Source organism: Delphinus delphis, chromosome 17 (assembly GCF_949987515.2).
Source record: "Delphinus delphis chromosome 17, mDelDel1.2, whole genome shotgun sequence".
Taxonomy (NCBI): Eukaryota; Metazoa; Chordata; class Mammalia; order Artiodactyla; family Delphinidae; genus Delphinus; species Delphinus delphis.
The window spans coordinates 47,606,462-47,627,536 of record NC_082699.1 but is presented as its reverse complement, the minus strand read 5'-3'; the positions used below and the strand labels follow the sequence as shown (position 1 = coordinate 47,627,536).

Genomic DNA, 21,075 nt, shown 5'->3' with positions numbered 1-21,075 from the left:
CAGCAGTCTGGAGCAATGAATTAACATTCCTACATGTATCAATCTTTTAAAATGCAAGATCTAAAGCACCATATCATTTATGTAATTTAAACACATACATACACAATGCAACACTTTTTATTATTCAAAGATACATATTTAGGTGAAGAAACACAACAGAAGCCTTATACAGATCACTGAAGTGCCATAAACTGATCTGTAGGATAACCAAAACTCACTACATCTGAGAACCAAAATAAAACAAAGAGTGGCAGAACTGACACTGATGATCTAGGAATAGCTACACTACACAAATTTGCTTTCCTACTATTTTTATATCATGCTGTTATCTTCTTCTGTCTTTAAAATTCCTTCATTAAAATTCTGTTGAAGTTCTAACAAATTTACAAAACTTCCCCTAAACTGCTCTATTTTGTTCCATCATTTAGATTTGTTCATTTAATTCTCTGACTACTTCCATACATTTCTAAGTTATATTTTGTTACATGTTTTTACCAGTTTCAAATAGTTATGTTTATATAACTACATCATTAATCCTGACTTACTTATTAGATAATAAATTCTTATGGCACAGTGCATCTTTTACTGTCTTTGTCTCCGTATAAACTAGTGTTATAAATAAAGTATATACTCAATAAATATTGTAGGCTAAGTACCTGAAGTAATATTTGTTACAATATAGTTCCATGGGGAACTTTCCATAAGTCTAAGTACTATGCAGTGTTTTCATTAGATATCACCTGGAAATCCTCCAAGAAGAATAGTGAGATCATGTAATTTATCCTCCACACAAGGATACTTTTGAAAGTGAAATGGGTGCTCTTAATAATTATGCTTGAAAAAAGGTATAAGCCAGAATAGGCCCTGACAAAATGGGACATAGGTCACCCTACTCAAAAATATATTGAATAACATGGAAAACAGCAATACATTAAATCAAATTCTTTAAAGTGAAGTTAGAATGTGACCGGTCAAAGCAAACAGACATAGAATTTCTTTTAAAATATATTAAAGCCCTTAAAATTCCCCATCATCATTGCAGGTATCTAAGAAACAACAGAATTCTAGAGATCAATCTTACATGTAACAACCAATAGTTAGTTCTCTTATACAGGTTAACATATTTTTACAAAGATATTACCAAAAAAAAAAAAAAAGAGTCTAAGAGACAGAAAAATGCAGTACTTGATTCCATAAGTAAATTTAATGTTTTTAAACACAGGATAATTGCAACAGGTAAAAGTTATGGGAAAGATAGCTATCTGCTTGTCTTTTCAATGATTCAATTTATTTCACTTCATTCCAATTCAACTGATATTCAATGAGTGCCTACAATTTCTAGAACCTAAACTAGACATGCATGGATGCAAAGATATGAAAGAAAGTACGCCCTCAAGTTGTTCAAAACAAAGAGGAAAAAAAAACATTGATAACAAGTACACTAAAGGTCAGACAGTGGTAAGTGCTAAAATATACAAAGTATAGATGTATATATATATATGTGTGTGTGTGTACATATACATATATATGTGTGTCTATGTATACACACACATATATAAAGGTACCATATATACAAAGGTTTAAGCAAAAACTATAATTCTTACTGGGAAAAAAATAAAAGAAAGCTTCATGTAAGTAGAGACGGGGCCTTGACTTTGAAGAAAAAGTAAGATTTAGGCAGACACACCAAGACACACCCTTACTTAAGGATCTTGGCCCTTGCAATTTTTCTGCCTGGAGTGTTCCTCCCCCAGATATCTACATGACTTACTCCTTCACCTCCCTCAAGTCTTAACTCAATGTTAAGGCCTTCCCTCACCTCTAATGAAAAATTGTTAACCATCCCCCTCAGAAATCCCCATCCCTCCTCCCCCGCCCCCCGTATTATTTTCCTCCGTAGCAGGGCCTGGGAGGTGCCAGCGACAGGGTGTGCCACTCACATCTACGTGAATGGCTCCCTCTAGCGTTCTTCTCTGCATAGCCCGTGAAGTCGAATGCACAGGCCTCAAGCTGTACTGCTAGCCAGTATACTAGTTACTTCCTATTCTTTTGTCTTCCCCAACTGAACAGCAATCTCTGTGAGATATTTTGTTCATTGCTATACCCTCAGCACCTAGAAATCTGTCTCTCACACAATCAACACTCAATAAATATTTGTTGAATTAGTGTAAATCTAGAGAGAGAACAGAATTCTAAATAAGAGGAATAGCATGAGCAAACACTTATAATTTTAAGAATGAAGGATTTTTTTAATTCATTAGTTATCTGCTGTAGCTGTAGGTTGATGAGGGGAGAGAAAAGTGAGTGATGAGGTCAGAAAGGACAGATGATAGTGAGCCTCAAAAAGTAGAATGAGGGCTTCCCTGGTGGCGCAGTGGTTGAGAGTCCGCCTGCCGATGCAGGGGACATGGGTTCGTGCCCCGGTCTGGGAAGATCCCGCATGCCGCGGAGCGGCTGGGCCTGTGAGCCATGGCTGCTGAGCCTGCGCATCCGGAGCCTGTGCTCCGCAATGGGTGAAACCACAACAGTGAGAGGCCCGCGTACAAAAAAGTAGAATGCTAGGGTTTTGAGCCAGAAAAACCAATGTTTCAATTGAAATTCTACTTCTAATTTTGGAATCTTGAGAAATCATTGCAGTATAAAAAGGAGTCTCTTAAATCCCACCTTACAACATCATTATGGAAATTAAAATTCAATGCCTTAACTTTTTTCACAGAGCCTAGAACAGAGTAGGTACTCAATAAATGTTAATTTCCCTTAGAAAACTAAGGATTGGAACTTTAAGTACAAAATGGGAAGACATCAAAAGTGAGCAAATAAATGACTTCATCATATCTCTACTTAAAAAGCACAATTCTGGAAACAAAGTAGAATATGTAGAAAAGCAAATAAACTGAGAAGCAGGAAGTCAGAAAGAAAGCAAGACACAGTTAATGCCTAAACAGAGCAGTAACAAAAGTGGAATTGCCCAAAAACTTTATATGAAAATCAAGAGGAAGAGGATTAGGAAATAATACCTAGGTATCTTAACTTGGGCAGCAGGATGACTGGTGGTGCAACCAGCAGGGCTAGAGAATGACAAGAAAGCTGCTACTTTGGAAGGAAAGAGACACAAGATGCAGAACACTTTGATTCTGACATATTTGTGGAACAAAAGGGAAGACTGCACAACCTGCAGTTGAAAATACAAGGCTGGTACATGAAGACCTCAGAACTAGAGATAAACATTTTGGGGATAAATATCATATTTGAATATGAAAGGCAATGATACACAAGAAGTACTGTATCTCACAATCTCAAATGCCAGCTTAATCCACGTATTAGTCTACAACCGACTCTGTATCTAGTTCAGGTGGAATAATCACAGAATTAACTTGTCTTGCTTTTGAGAAGTACTTTCACCACCTGGTGGCAAAAATTATAAATACAGGTTAATTTTTAATCATTCAAAAGCTGAGATGATCCCTTACTTGTCATTTGGCTTATCAATAGCATTTCCAGCAATATATTACATGGAAAGTACTTTCATTCTTCATTTCTATCATAACTGCTATTTCTCTTCTCATTTTTACTCTGGCCACTAACACATTCAAATTATATAACTGGAAGAAGCATTGGTAAAAACATAACCTTTCAGCTCTCCAGGACTTTCCCACTGCTTCGTAATTCACTCATTGCATAGTCCAATATACACCACAAGACAGTTAAATAACTATGAAATTAAGGGTATTACTAAAGCTCATGTTGCCAAGTTTCTTGCTTTCAACAACTAATAGTTTGGATTGTTTAAGGAATAAAATGGTTTTTGAAACTAGATACATGCTTTGAACAAACTGATCAATAGAACAGTACAGAACACCTATAAATATAACTCTAGCATATAATTCAATATGTGATAAAATGGCATCTCAAATCAGTGGGAAGAACAGATTGACCATTCAATAAATATAGTAGCCAAAGGGGTAATCATGTGCAAAATAAAGTAAGGTTGGATCTGCATCTCACACCATACTTTAGTAAATTTCAGACAGCTCACTCTTTTACAATGTAAAAGTAAAATCATAATGGTATTAGAGGAAATCATAGCAATATTTTTTAATCCTAGTGAGAAGAGGGCCACAACAAAGGATTAGACACTTCTCCATTGAAGATAAATAAATGATCAATAAGCACAAGAAAAGATGATAAACATCATGAATCATTAGGGAAATGCAAATTAAAAACCACAATGAGATAAAACTTCACACTCAGTAGGATGACTATAATCAAAAAGACAAGACAGAAGAATCTAAAACATATGTCCACACAAAAACCTGCATAACAGCATTATTCATAATAGACAAAAAAAGTGGAAACAACTCAAATGTCCATGAATTGACGAATGGATAGGCAAAATGTGGTATATCCGTACAATTAAATATTACTCAGCCATAAAATGAACAAACTACTGATGTATGCTACAACATGCATGAAACTTGAAAACACTGTGCTAAGTGAAAGAAGCCAGACACAAAAGGCCACATATTGTATGATTCTATTTTTATGAAATGTCCAGAACAGGCAAAACCATAGAGATATAAAGTAGATCAGTGGTGTCAGGGAGCTGATGGCAGGGGAGTATGGGGAGTAACCGTTAATGGGTATAGAGTTTCTTTGGGGGATGATGGAAATGTTCTGGAATTAGATAGTTGTAATGGTTGCACAAATTCACCCCTTTAAAGTATAAAATCCACTGAATTTTATACTTTAAAGGGGTGAATTTTTTTGCAAATGAATTATATCTCTATTTTTTTAAAATATGGAGAGTCGTATAAGAAAAAATATTCTACTACAGTAAAAGGTGTACTTATGTTTATACACTGGAAAAAGAACAATATAAGCAAAGTCAAAAGATAATAACAAACTGGGAAAAAGTATTTGCAATCTGAGGTAAGCAGACTTCTAAAATAACCCCCAAGATTCCCACCACCCAGTGTACACACCTTGTGTTATCCCCTTCCCTGGAGTGTGGGCAGAACCTGTGGATATGATGGGATTTAACTTCCATGATCAGGTTACATTATATGACAAAAGTAAGGTGATTTTTAGATATAATTAAGATACCTACTCCGCTGACTTTAAATTAATCAAAAGGTAAATTATGGAACGTAAGCCTGATCAAGTAAGTTAAAAGATAGTTTATAGAGGTCAGAGAGAGAAGTCAGAGAGACTCAGAGCAGCACAGGGATTCTCTTGTTGGTTTTAAAGAATAACCGTCATGCTGCGGGGAGGGACACTTGGCAGGGAACTGTGGGTGGACTCTAAGAGCTGAGGCCCTCAGTCATACAACTGCAAGGCACTGAATTCTGCCAACGATCAGTGAGATTGGAAAAGGACCCTGAGCATCAGATGAGATCGCAGCCCCAGCCAACTCCTTGATTTCAGCCTAGTGAGACTCTGAGCCGAGGATCCAGAATAACCTGTAGCCTGATCTTGACCCACAGAAACTGAGATAATAAATTTATGTTGTTTTAGGCCACCAGGTTTGTGGTAATTTGTTACACAGCATTAGAAAATTAATATACAATCCATTTCACAAAGGGTCATTTTCCATAATACAAATGGAGATGCTAAAAATCCATTTAGATAAAGACTAACAACTCAACAGAAAAATGGGCAAGATATATGAAGAGAGTGTTCAAAGAGAAAAAAGAAATCTATACGTTCATATACATAAATGCTCAACTTGACTTATTTATGATATAAGAAGGCAAGATTAAGAGTATAATGCAGACTGGTAAAGATTAAAAGTTTTATAACATTGCATTGGCTAAAGAATTAGAAAACAGGATTCCTAATAATTGTGGATAGAAGTATAAATTGGTACATTCTCTATAGTAAACAATTTGTCCAACAAAAAAATTAAACTGCACATAATTTTTGACCAAGTGATTCCACTTCCGGAAATTTTAGTTTATCTTACAGATTTACTCTTATACAAAATATTTTAGTATAAACATATATATGTATCCATATATACGTGAGACTATTTATTACAACAGTGTTTGTAATAGCAAAAAAATTTGGCAATAACCTAAGTGTCAATCATTAGGGACTAAATAATTTTGACGCATCTATTAAAAATAATGATGAAGAACAATCATTATGTACTGGTAAACATATGTTATTAAATGAAAAAAAAAATAACAGGATACTATATATATGCTATCACTTTAAAGGAACACATATGTACATATATTTTATATATAAAATATTTGTATATTTACATATGTAAATATTTATATATGTAAAAATATATTCTCATATTTGCCAAGAATAACTATAAAAATACTAACAAAAATAGTAACAGTGTTTGTAGAAGAAAAAGAAACTGAGTGGCTAGGGTATGGATAGGTATATAGAAGAGGGAGATAATACACAGAAGAAGAAATACACTTTGAAGCATAAGACAATCCTTCCGTATGATCTCGAAAGTCTTAAAATTTACTCAAAAAACAAGAATTCAAAAGAAGATGCGAATCTAAAATGTGAGTAATTATGGAATAAGATCTTAAACCATATTTCAAATTACCATAGTTATTTTTCAAGTAGCTATCAAAGCTATCTCTATAGAATAATACTAAGAATACAGAATAATACTAAGTCATTTAGGAGAAAATAACTCCTAACACTTGCTGATAAAGAAAAAATAAATTAATCTAATTTTACTAAAAATTATAGGGCTTCACTGGTGGCGCAGTGGTTGAGAGTCCGCCTGCCGATGCAGGGGACACAGGTTCGTGCCCCGGTCCGGGAGGATCCCGCGTGCCGCGGAGCGGCTAGGCCCATGAGCCATGCCTGCTGAGCCTGTGCGTCCGGAGCCTGCGTGTCCGGAGCCTGTGCTCCGCAACGGGAGAGGCCACAACAGTGAGAGGCCCGCATACCGCAAAAAAAAAAAAAAATTATAGGCTATGAATGAATTCAGAAGTTGCTGCTCTTGACTTTGCACCCAGTTTAAGAGGCATGAAACATAAAATTCTATTTATATCCTTTTTTAGACCAGGTAATTTTTTTATGGTCCACTGGCAAGAACAATTTTGATATTGAATGTCACACCACAATGCACTATATAAAATACTCTTATATAGTAAAATGGTGGGACATTTTAATAGGCTTCAAATAGCAAGAGTTTATACTCATGCTCTATCTCAACCCTAAGTAGCATAAATCCTAGTTCAACTATGTGTTATCTCAGACTTTAACTGCATTTTCATAGCAAAGTTTTGTTTCTTAACTAATCAATCTGTCTATATCGCTTTTCTTTAAGTTAACTTATCATATAAATTCCCAAGCATTACGTACAATACATATGCCAATAATATACTGATTTTCAATATGAAGGCTACTACAATACTCCTTTCATTCATTTATTCAACAAATTTCTACTGGTGGTCATCTTTCCCACCATGTAGAACAGCTGAATAGTGAAAACCATTTTGGAGAGGCCAAAGAATAGAATAGATAGGCTGAGAAATAGAAAAAAAGATGCTGAGATACAGTTTGTAGTATTTGAATCCATAACTCTAATTATTCATAAAGTCTATCCTCATTCTTTTCCTGGGGTTCTTTCTGTCAGACATCCCAATATCCTTATAATTCATCCCCCCTTTTCCTTAAGCTATTTTATTATTCCATTCATTCAGTTTTTCAACAACTGTTCACTGAGCACACTACGTATCAATTTCTATGTGAGGTGCTAGGAATACATTGATGAAGAAGATACACATGACTCTTGCATCATGAAATTTGTTTAATTTGTTCAATTCCTCCCTTACTTTTGTAGAGAAAATTTTCAATGTCTTATAGTTGTTAACCACCACTTTTAAAATGCTTTTTAAAAGGTCAACATTTACCAGTGCAATGGCGTTCTTCTGTTAATGAAGCCAATAATTTACTTCTTGAGTGCACAAAGAAACTTGGAATTCAAAATGACTAAAATTAATTTTAAAGCACAGTCATTTCATGTAAAAGAAAAGTCATGCTTCACAGCATGACATATAAAATATACCTCTGTATCTGTATTATTCTGTCATTTTTGGTTCTTCTTAAAATAACTATACTAACTTTTGAAATAGATGTTGCTTTTTTACCAGATATTATTTTCTTTTTTGAATTCACGTATTCAGTGACTATGAGCCCCCTAGTAGATGGCAAATGAAACAAAAATTTTGTACAGGTTACACATAATCAGTTAAAACACATTTTCATTTTATAGCACCTTGCTGATGAAATATTTATTGCAAAAGTTTTTTAAATTACCGAATAATAAAATACATAAATAGTTCTATGTTTACACTATGCAATAAATGACAATACCACTGTAGAAAAAAACATCCAGACTACTTTCCATACATTGTACAAGATTGTTCAGCCTCTATTTCTTGCACATATTTCATACGCACCTATCTAAATTTTCTAAAGTCTCACACAAACCTTGATTCCTGCATCTCAAATGCTAAAGAATGAGCCATGACAAAGCTGGCCTATACGCCAAAGGGTAAGTGGGGCAGCAATGTCAAATACCTCTCACACCACCACCAGAGACCTTTCAATCACACTTCATTTTGTCAGCGAGCACTGTGCGTCCTGTCCTTAAAAGAGAAATGTTCATTACCTTGTATCCGAAAAGTTGGGGAAAAGATAGATTATTGCTGGCTGTATTTCAGATGAGAACTCTGTTCACTGCACATGAATCCCACACAGAATGAAGTCATGTCAGAAGCTATAAGTACCAGGTGGAGACCTATCAAACTCAACCCAGCTTATAATGCAACGCTTAATAAAATATTTCATATAAAAAAATCCAGGACAAATGCCAACCTATGCAGGCTGCCAGGAGAGCAGGTGTAAACTGGACTGTCCTGGGCAAACTGGCATGCATTGCAATTCTACTTATAGGTCACTTAAATGAAAGAAACTTGACAATGGTTCAAGCTTAATTCAATGGAAACTGGAATACTCTCTTCTTTCACCTAAATATTGACATTAAAACTATTAAAATTACTTATTCCGAGTGAACAGCCTATCTGACTTCTACACAGTCAAACCAATTCTCATATGTTAAACATCCTTTTTAAAAAAAGTCATAGTTTGTCTTCAGGTACTCATATCATATTCTTAAAAATAAAGACATCTCTTCAGTGTTCGCTATATGAGAACATGCCATTATATATCTTCATGTCTACTGATTGATCGTTCTGCCAATAAAAGACAAAGATGCTACAGAAATGACACTGGTCACGTCAAAGCCATTAGTATTACAGTTTGCACTCATTCAGCATCTGCACCAACCATTTATTGAATGTGCATAAATTACTGGAAGTGCCACCCAATATCTAGTCATCTTTGTTGCCTTGTTGTTTCATCTGATATTCTAAAAATTATAGAAGGAATATCTAGGAATAAAGGTTATAAGGCCACTGGCTTCCATGTTATTAAGATTCTTTTTCTCCTAAGGCAACCATCGGAATTTTACCTTTTCTAGTTCCTTGGCTATTTATAGTCTAATCTCTTTCTTAACTATACGTCGTTTCCTTTTAAAAATTATTTCCCTTTACATCTCTTTATCTACCTCCTCTAATCTTCATGTTAGTTTTCCCTCGCCACATACCCCATATAACCATTTTGAATAAGATTCATAAGAATTATGTCACCGTTTCATCGGACAGCTCATAGAAACAATCCACATAGTCTGTACATCATATGTAATCCACACTTAGTAAACTCTAAATATAATTGGTTTGATTCTAGGTCTACTATCAGCATTCTATAAATATGGACATCTCTGAATCTATTAAAAAGAGCCATTGTTGAAAGATTATGAAGAAAAATCATCCACTTCTGATGCAATTTCACAACAAATCTTAAGTATTTAATACCAATAAAATTTCAATGAAACTAGCAATCTTAAAATGTAGGAAACATAAGAGAGAAGATCTTAAAGGTTCTCATCACAAGAAAAAAAATGTATAACCAAGTGAGGTGATGGGTGTTAACCAAACTTATTGTGGAAATCATTTTGCAGTATATACATATATCAAATCACATTGCACACAAATTAATGCAATGTTGCACATCAATTATATTTCAATAAAATTGGGAAGTTTTTAATTTAAACAATTTAATGTAGCAATTATGCACATAATTCCCTTTTAATTTTTTATTGAAATATAATTTACATTCAGTAAAAAGTATACAAATCTTAAGTGCAACACTACAATAGCTATTGACAAATATATACAACTAGTAATCCATATCCCTCTCAAGACACAGAACATTTCCATCACTCCAGGAAGTTTCCCCAACAAAAGCATTGTTATGATTTCTTACACTGAAGATTTGTTTTGTCTCTTGTTGACCTTAATATACATGGAATCGTATATTATATACTCTTTAATGTCTAGATTCTCTCACTCAGCACAATGGTTTTGAGACATCCGTGTTTCTGTGCATGTAAATAGTTCTCTAGTTTTATTAATGAACAATACTTTTATTTGAATTTACCAAAATCTGTTTATCCATTCACCTGATTGGTGGACATGTGGGAAGTTTCCATTTGGGGGCTACTAAGAACAAAGCTGCGATAAACCTTAATACACAAGTATTTTTGTACACATATGATTCCATTTTTCTTAGGTAAATACCTAAAAATAGAATTACTGGGGCACAAGACAAGTGTATATTTAATTTTATAAGAAACTGTCAAACACTTTTCCAAAACACCTGTACCATTTTACATGTTTTAAACTCTCACCAGCAAAGTATTAGAGATCCAGTAGCTCCAAATCTTCACAGATGTTAAGTGATATCAGGTTTTTCATTGTTTTTTTTTAATTGTAATTTTCCAAGTGAGTGCATCAAAGTATCTCATGGTTATCATGCTTTGCATCTCCCAAATGACTAAAGACATAGGACATTTTTCCTTTGTTTATTAGCCATTTGTGTATTTCTGTTGTGGAGAAAATACTTTTGCACTTTTTAGGGTTATTTTTTATTTCTATTATTTAAATGTAAGTGCTCTTTATATTCTTTTTAAGCTACATGTATTGCAAATATTTTCTCCTGAAATTTCTTGAAGTATAATTTGGTTATACATTTTCTTAGTATCTTTGATGAACAAAGTTTTAATTTTGATGATGTCTATTTTGTCATTTTTTTGCCTTTTATAATTAGCACTTCTTGTGTTTATCTCAAAATTCTTGCCTACGTCATGAAGATAGTCTCCTCTGGCTCCTCCTAGCAGCTTTATAGTTTTAGCCCAAAGCAAGGTCACAACAATTTTCTTCTATATTTTCTTCTAGAAGTTTTATACTTTTAATTTTTATATTTATAGCTATGATCCATTTTGGGGGTTTTTTAATGGTAAAAAAGCAAGCTTCAAATTTCATTTTTTAAATGGATATTCATTGTTACAGTACAATCTGCTTTCAGTCTTCTTCTCCTTTCTGTCCTTTCTCTGTTTAATTGCCGTTGTACCTTTGTTGAAAATTAGTTGTCAGTATGAGTGGGTACATATTACAGACTCTCCATTGTCTTCTATTATCTTCTAAGCATTTTTAAGTAACAAGAAAAAAGGATTATATATTTACCCATGTATTTATCACTGCCATTGTTCTTCATTTCTTGTGTAGATACATATATCTATCTGGTATAATTTTCCTTCTGCCTAGAGGACTCTGTTTATCATTTCCTACAATGCAGTTACGCTGGTGATGAATTTTTTCAGCATTTGTATATCTGAAAAGGTATTTTTGCCTTCATTTTTCAAAGATTTTCACTGCTATAAAATACTAGTTGATGGCTTATTTATTGTTTTTAAATCTCTTAGTACTTTAAAGACATTTGTTTCATTCTCATCTCTCTTACATTGTTCCCAACAAGAAATCTGCTGTCATCTTTATCTTTGTAAGCATGTCTATACATATAAACATGTCTTTTTTCTCTGACTGATTTTAAGATTGCTTCTCTATTACTTATTTTATGAAACTGGATTATGATATGCCTTAGTGTAGCTTTCTTCATGTTTCTTGTATTTGGAGTTTGTAGACCTTCTCAGAGCTAAAGATTTGTAGTTTTATGAAATCTGAAAATATTCTGGCAATCATTTCTTTACATTTTTCTTTGTACTCTGCATGCTCTCCTCCCCCTTCAAGGACATGTATATTAACTGCTTGATATTGTCCCTTAGTTGATGATTCTCTTTCACTTTTTAAATTATTTTATTCATTTTTTAATTCTGTGTTTCAATTTGGATCATTTCTATTGGTTTGTTTTCAAATCCACTAATCTTTTCTTCTTCAATACCTAAACTTCCATTATCCCCATCAAGTGCATTTTTCATTTCCAATATTATAATTCTCATCTCATTTTAGCATTAGATCATTTTAGCATTTATTTTCATATATTACATATTTCTACTTAACTTTTAAAATTATATGGAATACAATTATAGTAACTTTTTTAACGTTCTTGCCTGCTCATTCTAATATCTGTGTCACTTCTGGATTGATGTCCAGTGTCTGATTACTTTCTAACTATTGATTGTGCTTTCGGGCTGTTTTGCCTGGTTATTTTTGACTGAATGCCAAACACTGCGACTTTTATCTTGTTGGGTGCTGGATATTTTTGTATTCCTATAAATCTTCTTGAACTTTGTTCTGGGAGGCAATTAAGTTACTTGGAAACAGGCTGATCCTTTCAGGTCTTGTTTTTATGATTTGTTATTCTGTCTGAGAGCAGTACCCAGTTTAGCATTGATTATTCCCCACTGCTGAGGCAAGACTTTCCAAAATACTCTACCCAGAGTTCCAGGAATCTTGAGGTTTTCTAGTCTGGCTGCTGGGAACAGACACTATTCTTGGTCCTGTGTGAATGCAGGCCAGTGTTTCTCTAATCATTTTGGATGATTCTTTCCCTGGCCTCAAGTAGTTTCTTCACATGCATGTCCCAATCATTCCTCCACTGAATACACAAGAATTATCTGTAGATCTCCAGGATATCTTGCTGTTCAGCTCTTTCCTCTCTGGTACTCTTTCTAGAAAACTCCAGCTGCCTTGGTCTCCCCATAACCTCAGAACTGTCTCCTCAACTCAGGAAGACCTCTGGGCTCTGCCTATACTCCTCTCCCTTGCAACATCCTGGAAACTCTCAAAGCAGTATGCTAAGGCAATCATAAGGCTCGCTTTATTTCCCATTTCTCAGGTATTATTCTCCTCTGTTGCCTGACGCCCAATTTCTTAAAAACCATTGTTTCAAATAGTTTGTCTATTTTTACAGATGTTTTGGGCAAAAAGGTAAATCGAGGCCCTATTATTCCATCTATACATATAGCAGAAGTCTTGAACATATATTTTAATTATTACTTTTACTTTAAAATAATCAAATGCTCACAAAGATACCTGGAAGGTCAACAGTAACAGAGAATAAAGAAATGATGGTTATTACCAAACTGTTAACTATTCATTATACAAGTTTTAACTTGCTTTAAAGCTTTACACTTTCGATCTAAGATAATCGGTTTATATTGTATTACTCTCTTGTCATCACTTACACCTGGTAGCATTTTTCACCATCTAACAAAATGCACTGAGATGTAATTTAGTCATATGACTTTTTTGTTTTTCACTCTTGTCTAATTAAAATTCCAGACAAAATCATAATGTAGTCTCTCAGTACTTTCATTGTGTCATTATTTAAGCAGTAAAATGCAGAAATAAATACTTAAGAATCTGTAATGCCTATAAAATATTGTTTCTTTGTAGTGATGCTTCTTAAAAATGCTTCATAGTCCATTAACAGCAGGTAACTCTGTTACTTTTTCCTATCACTTTTAAACTTTTGTTTCACAATAGAATAAGGAAGTAGGGAAAATAGCATAAGAAATATTACACAGTAATACAGTTATAAGATCACAGTGAAAATGTTCTTAGTGAAGATTTAACCTAATATTGCCAATATATTCAATTATAAATATGAATCATGGTGAAATTATTTGGCCATGTGGTAACAAGTAATATCTATACCGAAATTCAATAAATATTTGTTGAATAAACTAATTATAATAATGAGTTTAATATGAATGAGTACAATCCTCTACTAATAGAACACAAGACTATCAATTATAGGAGAGGAAGAAAAAAATGGAAGAGAATGCTTCCAAGTTTATACCATGGCAGAAGACCTTAAAATACAACATAAATAATTTTAGACCTGGAGGTCTTTTCAAGATCTTGGAGAACACCTTTCCTATTTCAGAGATCGAAAAGTAAACACAAAGAAAAGATATACATCTACAAATGCTAACAGTAAAGGGAAGAAGTTAGAACAGGACCTATATCTTCTAACTTCCAGTTTTTGTATCTCTTCCACCATACAAATTAGTCATAATATTTCTTACTTTTTAACTTCTCCCAACATTCTAGGAAGTGCTAAATAAATAAATAGTAAAATGTTACATGAAAGAAAAAAACAAATAGCTGTTTCCTAAATTTCATTAATTTTCAACTTTGGAAAATATGAGCATCCAACTTTTTTTTTTTTTTTTTTTTTTTGCGGTATGCGGGCCTCTCTGTTGTGGCCTCTCCCGTTGCGGAGCACAGGCTCCGGACGCGCAGGCTCAGCGGCCATAGCTCGTCGGCCTAGCCGCTCCGCGGCACGTGGGATCTTCCCGGACCGGGGCACGAACCCGTGTCCCCTGCATCGGCAGGCAGACTCTCAACCACTGCGCCACCGGGGAAGCCCCGAGCATCCAACTTTTAAATAATTCCAAATGTATAAAACATCAACTCAATGTTGCAGAACAGTTTTACTTTGGTTTTTCTGTAATTTTTTAACAAAATAATATTGTTTTAAAAATGGCTATTTCACCCACCCTCCTCTAAATCCCATCTTAGATCCTCTAACCCAGTGGTTCACAGCCCTCTTCCAGGCCAAAGCCTCTTTGTAAAACAAATTCTTTGTAACATCCCCTTTACTACCCTGAAAAGGAAATCCAGAGGAAAAAATGTCCTAAGAATTCACATAATTTTTAAGACATATATATATTCCTAACTCTATAATAAAAGGAAAAATAAATAATTTATAAAAAATAAAATATATTTAAATAAGTAAATGCTCAGGCACAACAACCCAAGATGTCATAATAAAGGAGTCAGATACTTACACCTACATGGATGTGGTCAACCTGTGCCCCACTCAGTAAATGTGTCAAAACAGTATACTCAAATGTGGAATGATGTTGCCTCTAAGAACCACAAAGGTCCACTAAGTGTTATGCCTCTTAGTGACGGAGCTACAAAGGACAACTGCCACTGAGCTATTAAAGGACACTGGTGCTTCCCTCCCTAATATATCTCTAGATGCCTTTGTGCTTTGCTACTGGTCTCCACTAGTAAGTAGTATTGGCATCACTTGGCAGTTTGTTAAAAACACAGATTCTCGGGTACTACCTCAGACCTATCAAATTCAAATCTATATTTTAATAAGATCGTCAGGTTATATGGATGTAAATTAAAGGCTGAGAAACCACTGGGCACTCCTGGGGCACATAGTAAGGGAGAGGGTAAACAAACTGCACATAACAAAAAAAGTGGTTATTTCAATACGTATTTTGAAATTAAAAAAAACATATTTGAAAATCTCTAACAATATTTTGTACCTAAGTTGATAATAAACATTTGTCATTTTTATGAATAAATGAATTAAGTAAATACTCATTAACTCAAAGCTAAGGTCTAGAGCCAACTTGGTATTCATTCACTCAGTAAATACTAAAGGTCTATGTGTAAAGCACTGTGCTTTACTTCTATGAGAGAAGTAAAAAGTCATAAAACAGGTCAAAACCACTGCAGTATATAGTTAAAGATTAAACTAAAGCTCCTAAAAAGAAGGAAATGTAACACACTCTTCTCTCAAACATACTTCTAGGTTCATAGATTTAAATTTAATTAAAGCAAAGTTTCTCTTTTTGAGGCCACTGGTTTCTGAATGGTACTGAAGAACAAATTACTAATAATACTTTAAACTGGAAGTTATATTTTTTATGAGATGCTCCATTTTACTGTCCAAGTCAAATACTGCTGAAAGACCCATTGTGGTAAGAAAGGAGAAAAACATGGGGAGAGAGAGACAAAGACAGAGAGAGAGAAAGAGAGAGAGAGGAGCGGGAGGTAAGGCTAACAAGAAAAAAGGCTTAACTGAAGTAATTTAAATAGTAACAAAAGAAAATGAGCAAAGAAAGGAGAAATTTCAACACCACTAAGAGAACTAACTACTTACTCTCTTGGGCAAGAAAAGGCAAATTTTTTTGTAAAGGGTCATAAAGTAAATATTTTAGGCTACGAAGACCATATAACATGGTCTCTTGCAGCTACTCAACTCTTATAACTACAATGGTAGCTGAAAGCAGCCATAGATAATAAGTAAACTAATAGATGTGACTGTGTTCCAATAAAACTTTATTTACAAAAGACAGATGGCACAGATTTGGTGCCAGGGATGTAGTTTGCTGATCCCTTGCTCTAGGGGAAACAATTCAAAAGGTTCAAAGATACAGGCCTAATAAATTAATATAGAATCTGCATTTAAAAAATAATAAACCATAGGCTCTTTCTTGCTGATGATAAGGGGAATTAAATTAGTCTTGAAGAGAAAGTACTTTCCAAATAAAACTTTATACAATTATAACCAGTTACATTTTCTAGGCATAACTACCAAATCTGATATTAAGCTCTAACTTCTTCCCTGACTAAAAGTAATTCTTATTAACAAAAGAAGCTATTGGTCTGACTTGTATTAGGTTCAGAAAGCAAGGAGTCATGAAAGTGTGCATTTACTAGTTACAGCTGTCAAAGGCACAAGGCAAAAGAAAAAAAGGAACTACTACACCTTGCTTCCAGATTCTACTGTTTATTCAGGCTAGTAGTTTGTCATTGAAAGAACCATTAAGAGATAATATTGAAAGAAATATATTTGTTCTTATTACCACCTTCTTCAAAGATTAGAGATATGCTTCTAGCTTCCCTACAGTGATGAATTAATTACTCGAAAATTTGTTGTATTTATTTCTAACATCCGTAACCTCCTGACAATATGCACTCCAAAACTTACTAATTGATTATGTGATTCAGTGTTTTAGTATTTCCTTTTTTCTTCCCAAACTTACCTCTCTAAAGTCCAAAGGAAACTATCTCATGCAGCTATCTAGTTTTTGAAGGAGTCTGTTCCCATTATCCATTTTATTGTCATTCATGCATTTAAAATCCTATCTCCACTGGTTATCATCTATTTTTTTCACCCAAGCTCATATACCTTGACCATTTCACTTGCCATTTTACAAGTTTTCTTGATTTCTAAAGTCCTTGTGTAGCAGACACTGCTACTGTCTTAACCCACGTTGCTGTATCCTTCACTGTTCCCCACATAGCAATGTTTGCTTACTGTATTTTTAATATTCTGCCTGAGTGCTTTCTCTGGCACAGGAGTATGCTTGAGCAATGAGTTCTAGAGAGTTAACAACCCCAGGAACAGCCCTAGACCAATAGCAAAGGAAAGTTATGGATAAATATCCCCAGCCTCCTTGCCCATTATATGGGATAACTTTGAGGTCGTGATACCGGGTCTCCCAAAAGTCCCGGTAAGATTAAGACACAGCTGCTGAAAGAGGTTACCTGCTCTTGAATGCATCCAGTGTTGTATTCTTTCTCTTAACTGGATCATTTCCCACTTCCCTACAGGTAAGTGCCTGGGATTGCCTTCCATATAAACTACCCGCTCTCAAATCTTTGTGTGCTTAAGGTGGTCCTCAATCTAAGATGGTCCGCTAACCTTAAAATTCCTGGGTTCCTGAGATTTTGCACTGAGACGAGTTCATAGCACACCAGCCATGAAATCACCAACTGTTTTGCCCAAAGGTAGGATTACATTGTTTCACTTTTGCTAGTTTTCAAAAGATCTGGCACAGCCATCATTTTATTATTCTCCCAAGACATAGCAACACACCAGAGTGATGGCTTTAGCCACCCTCTAAAGTGACTCCCAGTTACCTTACCTGTCATAACTGAGTGCTCACGTAATAGGAGCGGGTATGCCTCGCACCAAGCCGCGCACAGGAGAGGCTGGGACGCTGGTGTGGGGTGGGGCACGGACGCAGGGGCGCGGTCCAGTCGGTAGCTGGCCTCGCTCAGGTTCTTCGGGCTCAGCTGAGCCCCTCTCCCAACCCTGCGTACCTGAAGGCTCACAGCCCTCCAGTTCTTGGCCAACACTCCCCTCGTTTGGGTTTGGGGCTTGAGCTTTTCCATCCCCAGCACCTGGCAGGGTGTTGGGCCAGGGAAGCCTGATCAAGTGGCCAACAGCGGCTGGAGGGCAGCACCACCCCGCCCAGCGCCGGACCTCAGGCCAGCAGCCAGAGTCCAGGCTCCGAAGAAAGGCAGGTAAGGGCTGTCGCTGTGTAAATGGGCGGGGGTCAGTTGCCCTCAAGTTGGAGGAGAGTCTACATCACAAAACCTAACTCAACTTTTGTTACTACGGGACTCGTGTTGAGGAAAATCTGATGTTAACTTTGAAGGAGAGATTTGTTCTTCGCCTTCAAATTGTAATCGGGGCGGGGCGGGCAGGCAGCCCTTAGCATTCCACCCTTAATACCTGGCCAGCGCGTGGCCGTCACGAGGCCTTAGAACAGCGGTTAGAGGTCCCGCTCTGCCAGCAGTCAGTCTCACAGTGATCCTCCGGGCAGAAAGTGCCGTGAGCGGTGGATCGTGGCCTTCTCCCCACGGCTCGAGGCCCTCCAGCCGCCACGCTGGTGGGTGAGCTGGGGGGCCCAGGACAGGCTGAGGGCTGTGCCCTGCAAAGTTCCAGAGCCCTTGCCATGGCCGCCCACTGGCTGGGCCCAGGCCTTGACCTAATGGCGGCGGCAGTCTCCATGGGTCCCAGTCAATGGAGGCCTCAGCACCTGGATTACGTGGATACTGCCACTAAGGTAACAGCTTCAATCAGCTTCAGTCTGTCCATTCAAGTTTTGAAAATTGGTACAGCTTAGATCAGTTGTCTAACCCCCTAAGAGGTGGCCGGAGGGTAAGTTGCAAGAACACTGCACATCATTAGTTCAGGTCCACCTCTGTGGCTGGGGCTCTTCTCAAAGAAGGACAATTGTTGCGAGCTGGGAATTCACCTGACAGGTATTTGCTACAAGTGATTCGCTCCAGTTTAAGTGAAAAGCCTGAGAGCCAGCTGGGTCCTGGGCACTTGGCTCCCTCAGTGATGATGGCTGGGCAGGGTCTGATAACCCGGCCCTGAGGGCACCACCAGCTGAGATCTGCCTCTTCAGCCAGGCCTGGGCACTGGCAGGAGGACCCAGACTGGGTGCTGGATGAACGCTCCCAGGCAGGGTAACAGCCCGCGCAGGGACCCCCTCCTCTTAGCCAGGGCCTGGACTCTGGAGGAAGAAACTTGAGCCTTGGGACTTTGCCCTTTCTTGTCAGAACGGGAAGAACATTCATTTTGGTGGAGGTTTATAGGAACATTGTTACCTGACCATGACCTGACCTCAAGAACAAAGGTTCTGACACCAGGAAGTTTGACAACTAACTACACCCCTCCCTCACATTTCCTAAAAAAGGGTTTTGCTGAAAGCTTACGGGGAGTTTGGGGTCTGGGGGGCCTGAGCCACCCGTCTCCTTGCATGACCCTGCAATATACCTTTCTCCGCTCCAAACTGACGTTTTGGTATTTTTTGGCCTCACTGTGCGTCGGGCACACAGACTTGCATTCGATAACGCTCAGGACCCACCATCCTATAAGTACAGTTTAGATTTGTTTTTCCACAAAATGCATGACTTTCTACTTGTTCACATGTAAATGTATCTGCCAATTCTAGATAACAAACATAGTGTAAACCAGATTTTGTTTTTAATTTAAACAGAGGAACGTGGTATAGAAAAATAATCTTCCCAAGAAAACTTTTCATTCTCCCCCTTCCAAAAGTAGGAACTCTAAGAACAATAAACACTGTTTTAAAAAGTCTAACCCTTTGAACATGGAGAAGCCCACAGAACTGAGCCAAGAGTAAATAGCAGAGTTAGCCCATGGAAAAATCAAACTCACGAAACCCTTTCATCAATATTTACCTGCTTGGAAGACCACTTCATCTGTCAACCCAAGGTAGAACCTTTGGAGGCATCCTTAGTCTTCCCCATTCTCTTAATTCCTCTCCCAGTTAGTCCCATCAGTTGAACCTCTCCGAAGTGTCTTAAAAAAAACATTTCTGCATTCCCCTTGCTCTTATGCCAGTTTGTCTTTCCTGTGACCATAACCTATCTAGGTTCCCTGTTTCATTTCACTTCTTTATTCTGGAAAAACCTGACACTCCCACATCAAACCTAAGACTGTTCAAACCTATAATAGCTCAAGTCCTGAACATCACTTTCAGCATTTCTATAAAACATATGGACATTTACATTACATTTAGACAACACATTTGTTGCCTAAACATTTCATGTATTTTTATTTCTGTTTGGAATGAAGATTAAAAATAATGTTTACCTAAAGATTAAGCAAAATGTTTACCTGTCTGAAGCTACGTCACTGGCAATTTGGTGCTTCACTCCTGACCCATTTTTAATAGAATCCTGTCTTGTGAGCCCATGAGATCGACTTTTCTCCACTGCAGGTACAGATAAGTCACCTGAGGGTCCTTGGAACGGGGCCTGCTCATGCAGTTTTGCTTTCTTCTCCTGAGGTGCCTCCTCATTCCGCAGTCCTCGGAGAACCTTTTGATCAGGTTGCTGTGGTGTATTAGATCCACTATTATAAAACCATGCTCCTGATTTAGTGAGGATTTCTTGTTGTTTTCGGCACAAATTACATACCCACATAACCTGCACACGAATATACAGGGAAAAGAAATTAGTGTTTCCAAAAGTTAAAAGCAAATAAAAATAGAGACAACAACTCAAGCTAACAAAAAAAGTACATGGTTATCCTTTCTGAAGTTAAAATGTAATCCTGATCAACTGCTATTGTTAATTAAATCACATATCTTAA

At 36.5% G+C, this 21,075-nt stretch overlaps 1 protein-coding gene across 1 annotated transcript in view; it reads right to left on the bottom strand.

Moving 5' to 3' along the window:
* Window positions 1-21,075, bottom strand: part of RIMS2 (regulating synaptic membrane exocytosis 2) — a 609,946-nt gene that overhangs the window by 345,435 nt on the left and 243,436 nt on the right. Inside the window, exon 12 of the mRNA XM_059995029.1 lies at window positions 20,599-20,909. Coding sequence (XP_059851012.1) covers window positions 20,599-20,909 — 311 coding nt within the window. The remainder of the gene's footprint in view (window positions 1-20,598; window positions 20,910-21,075) is intronic.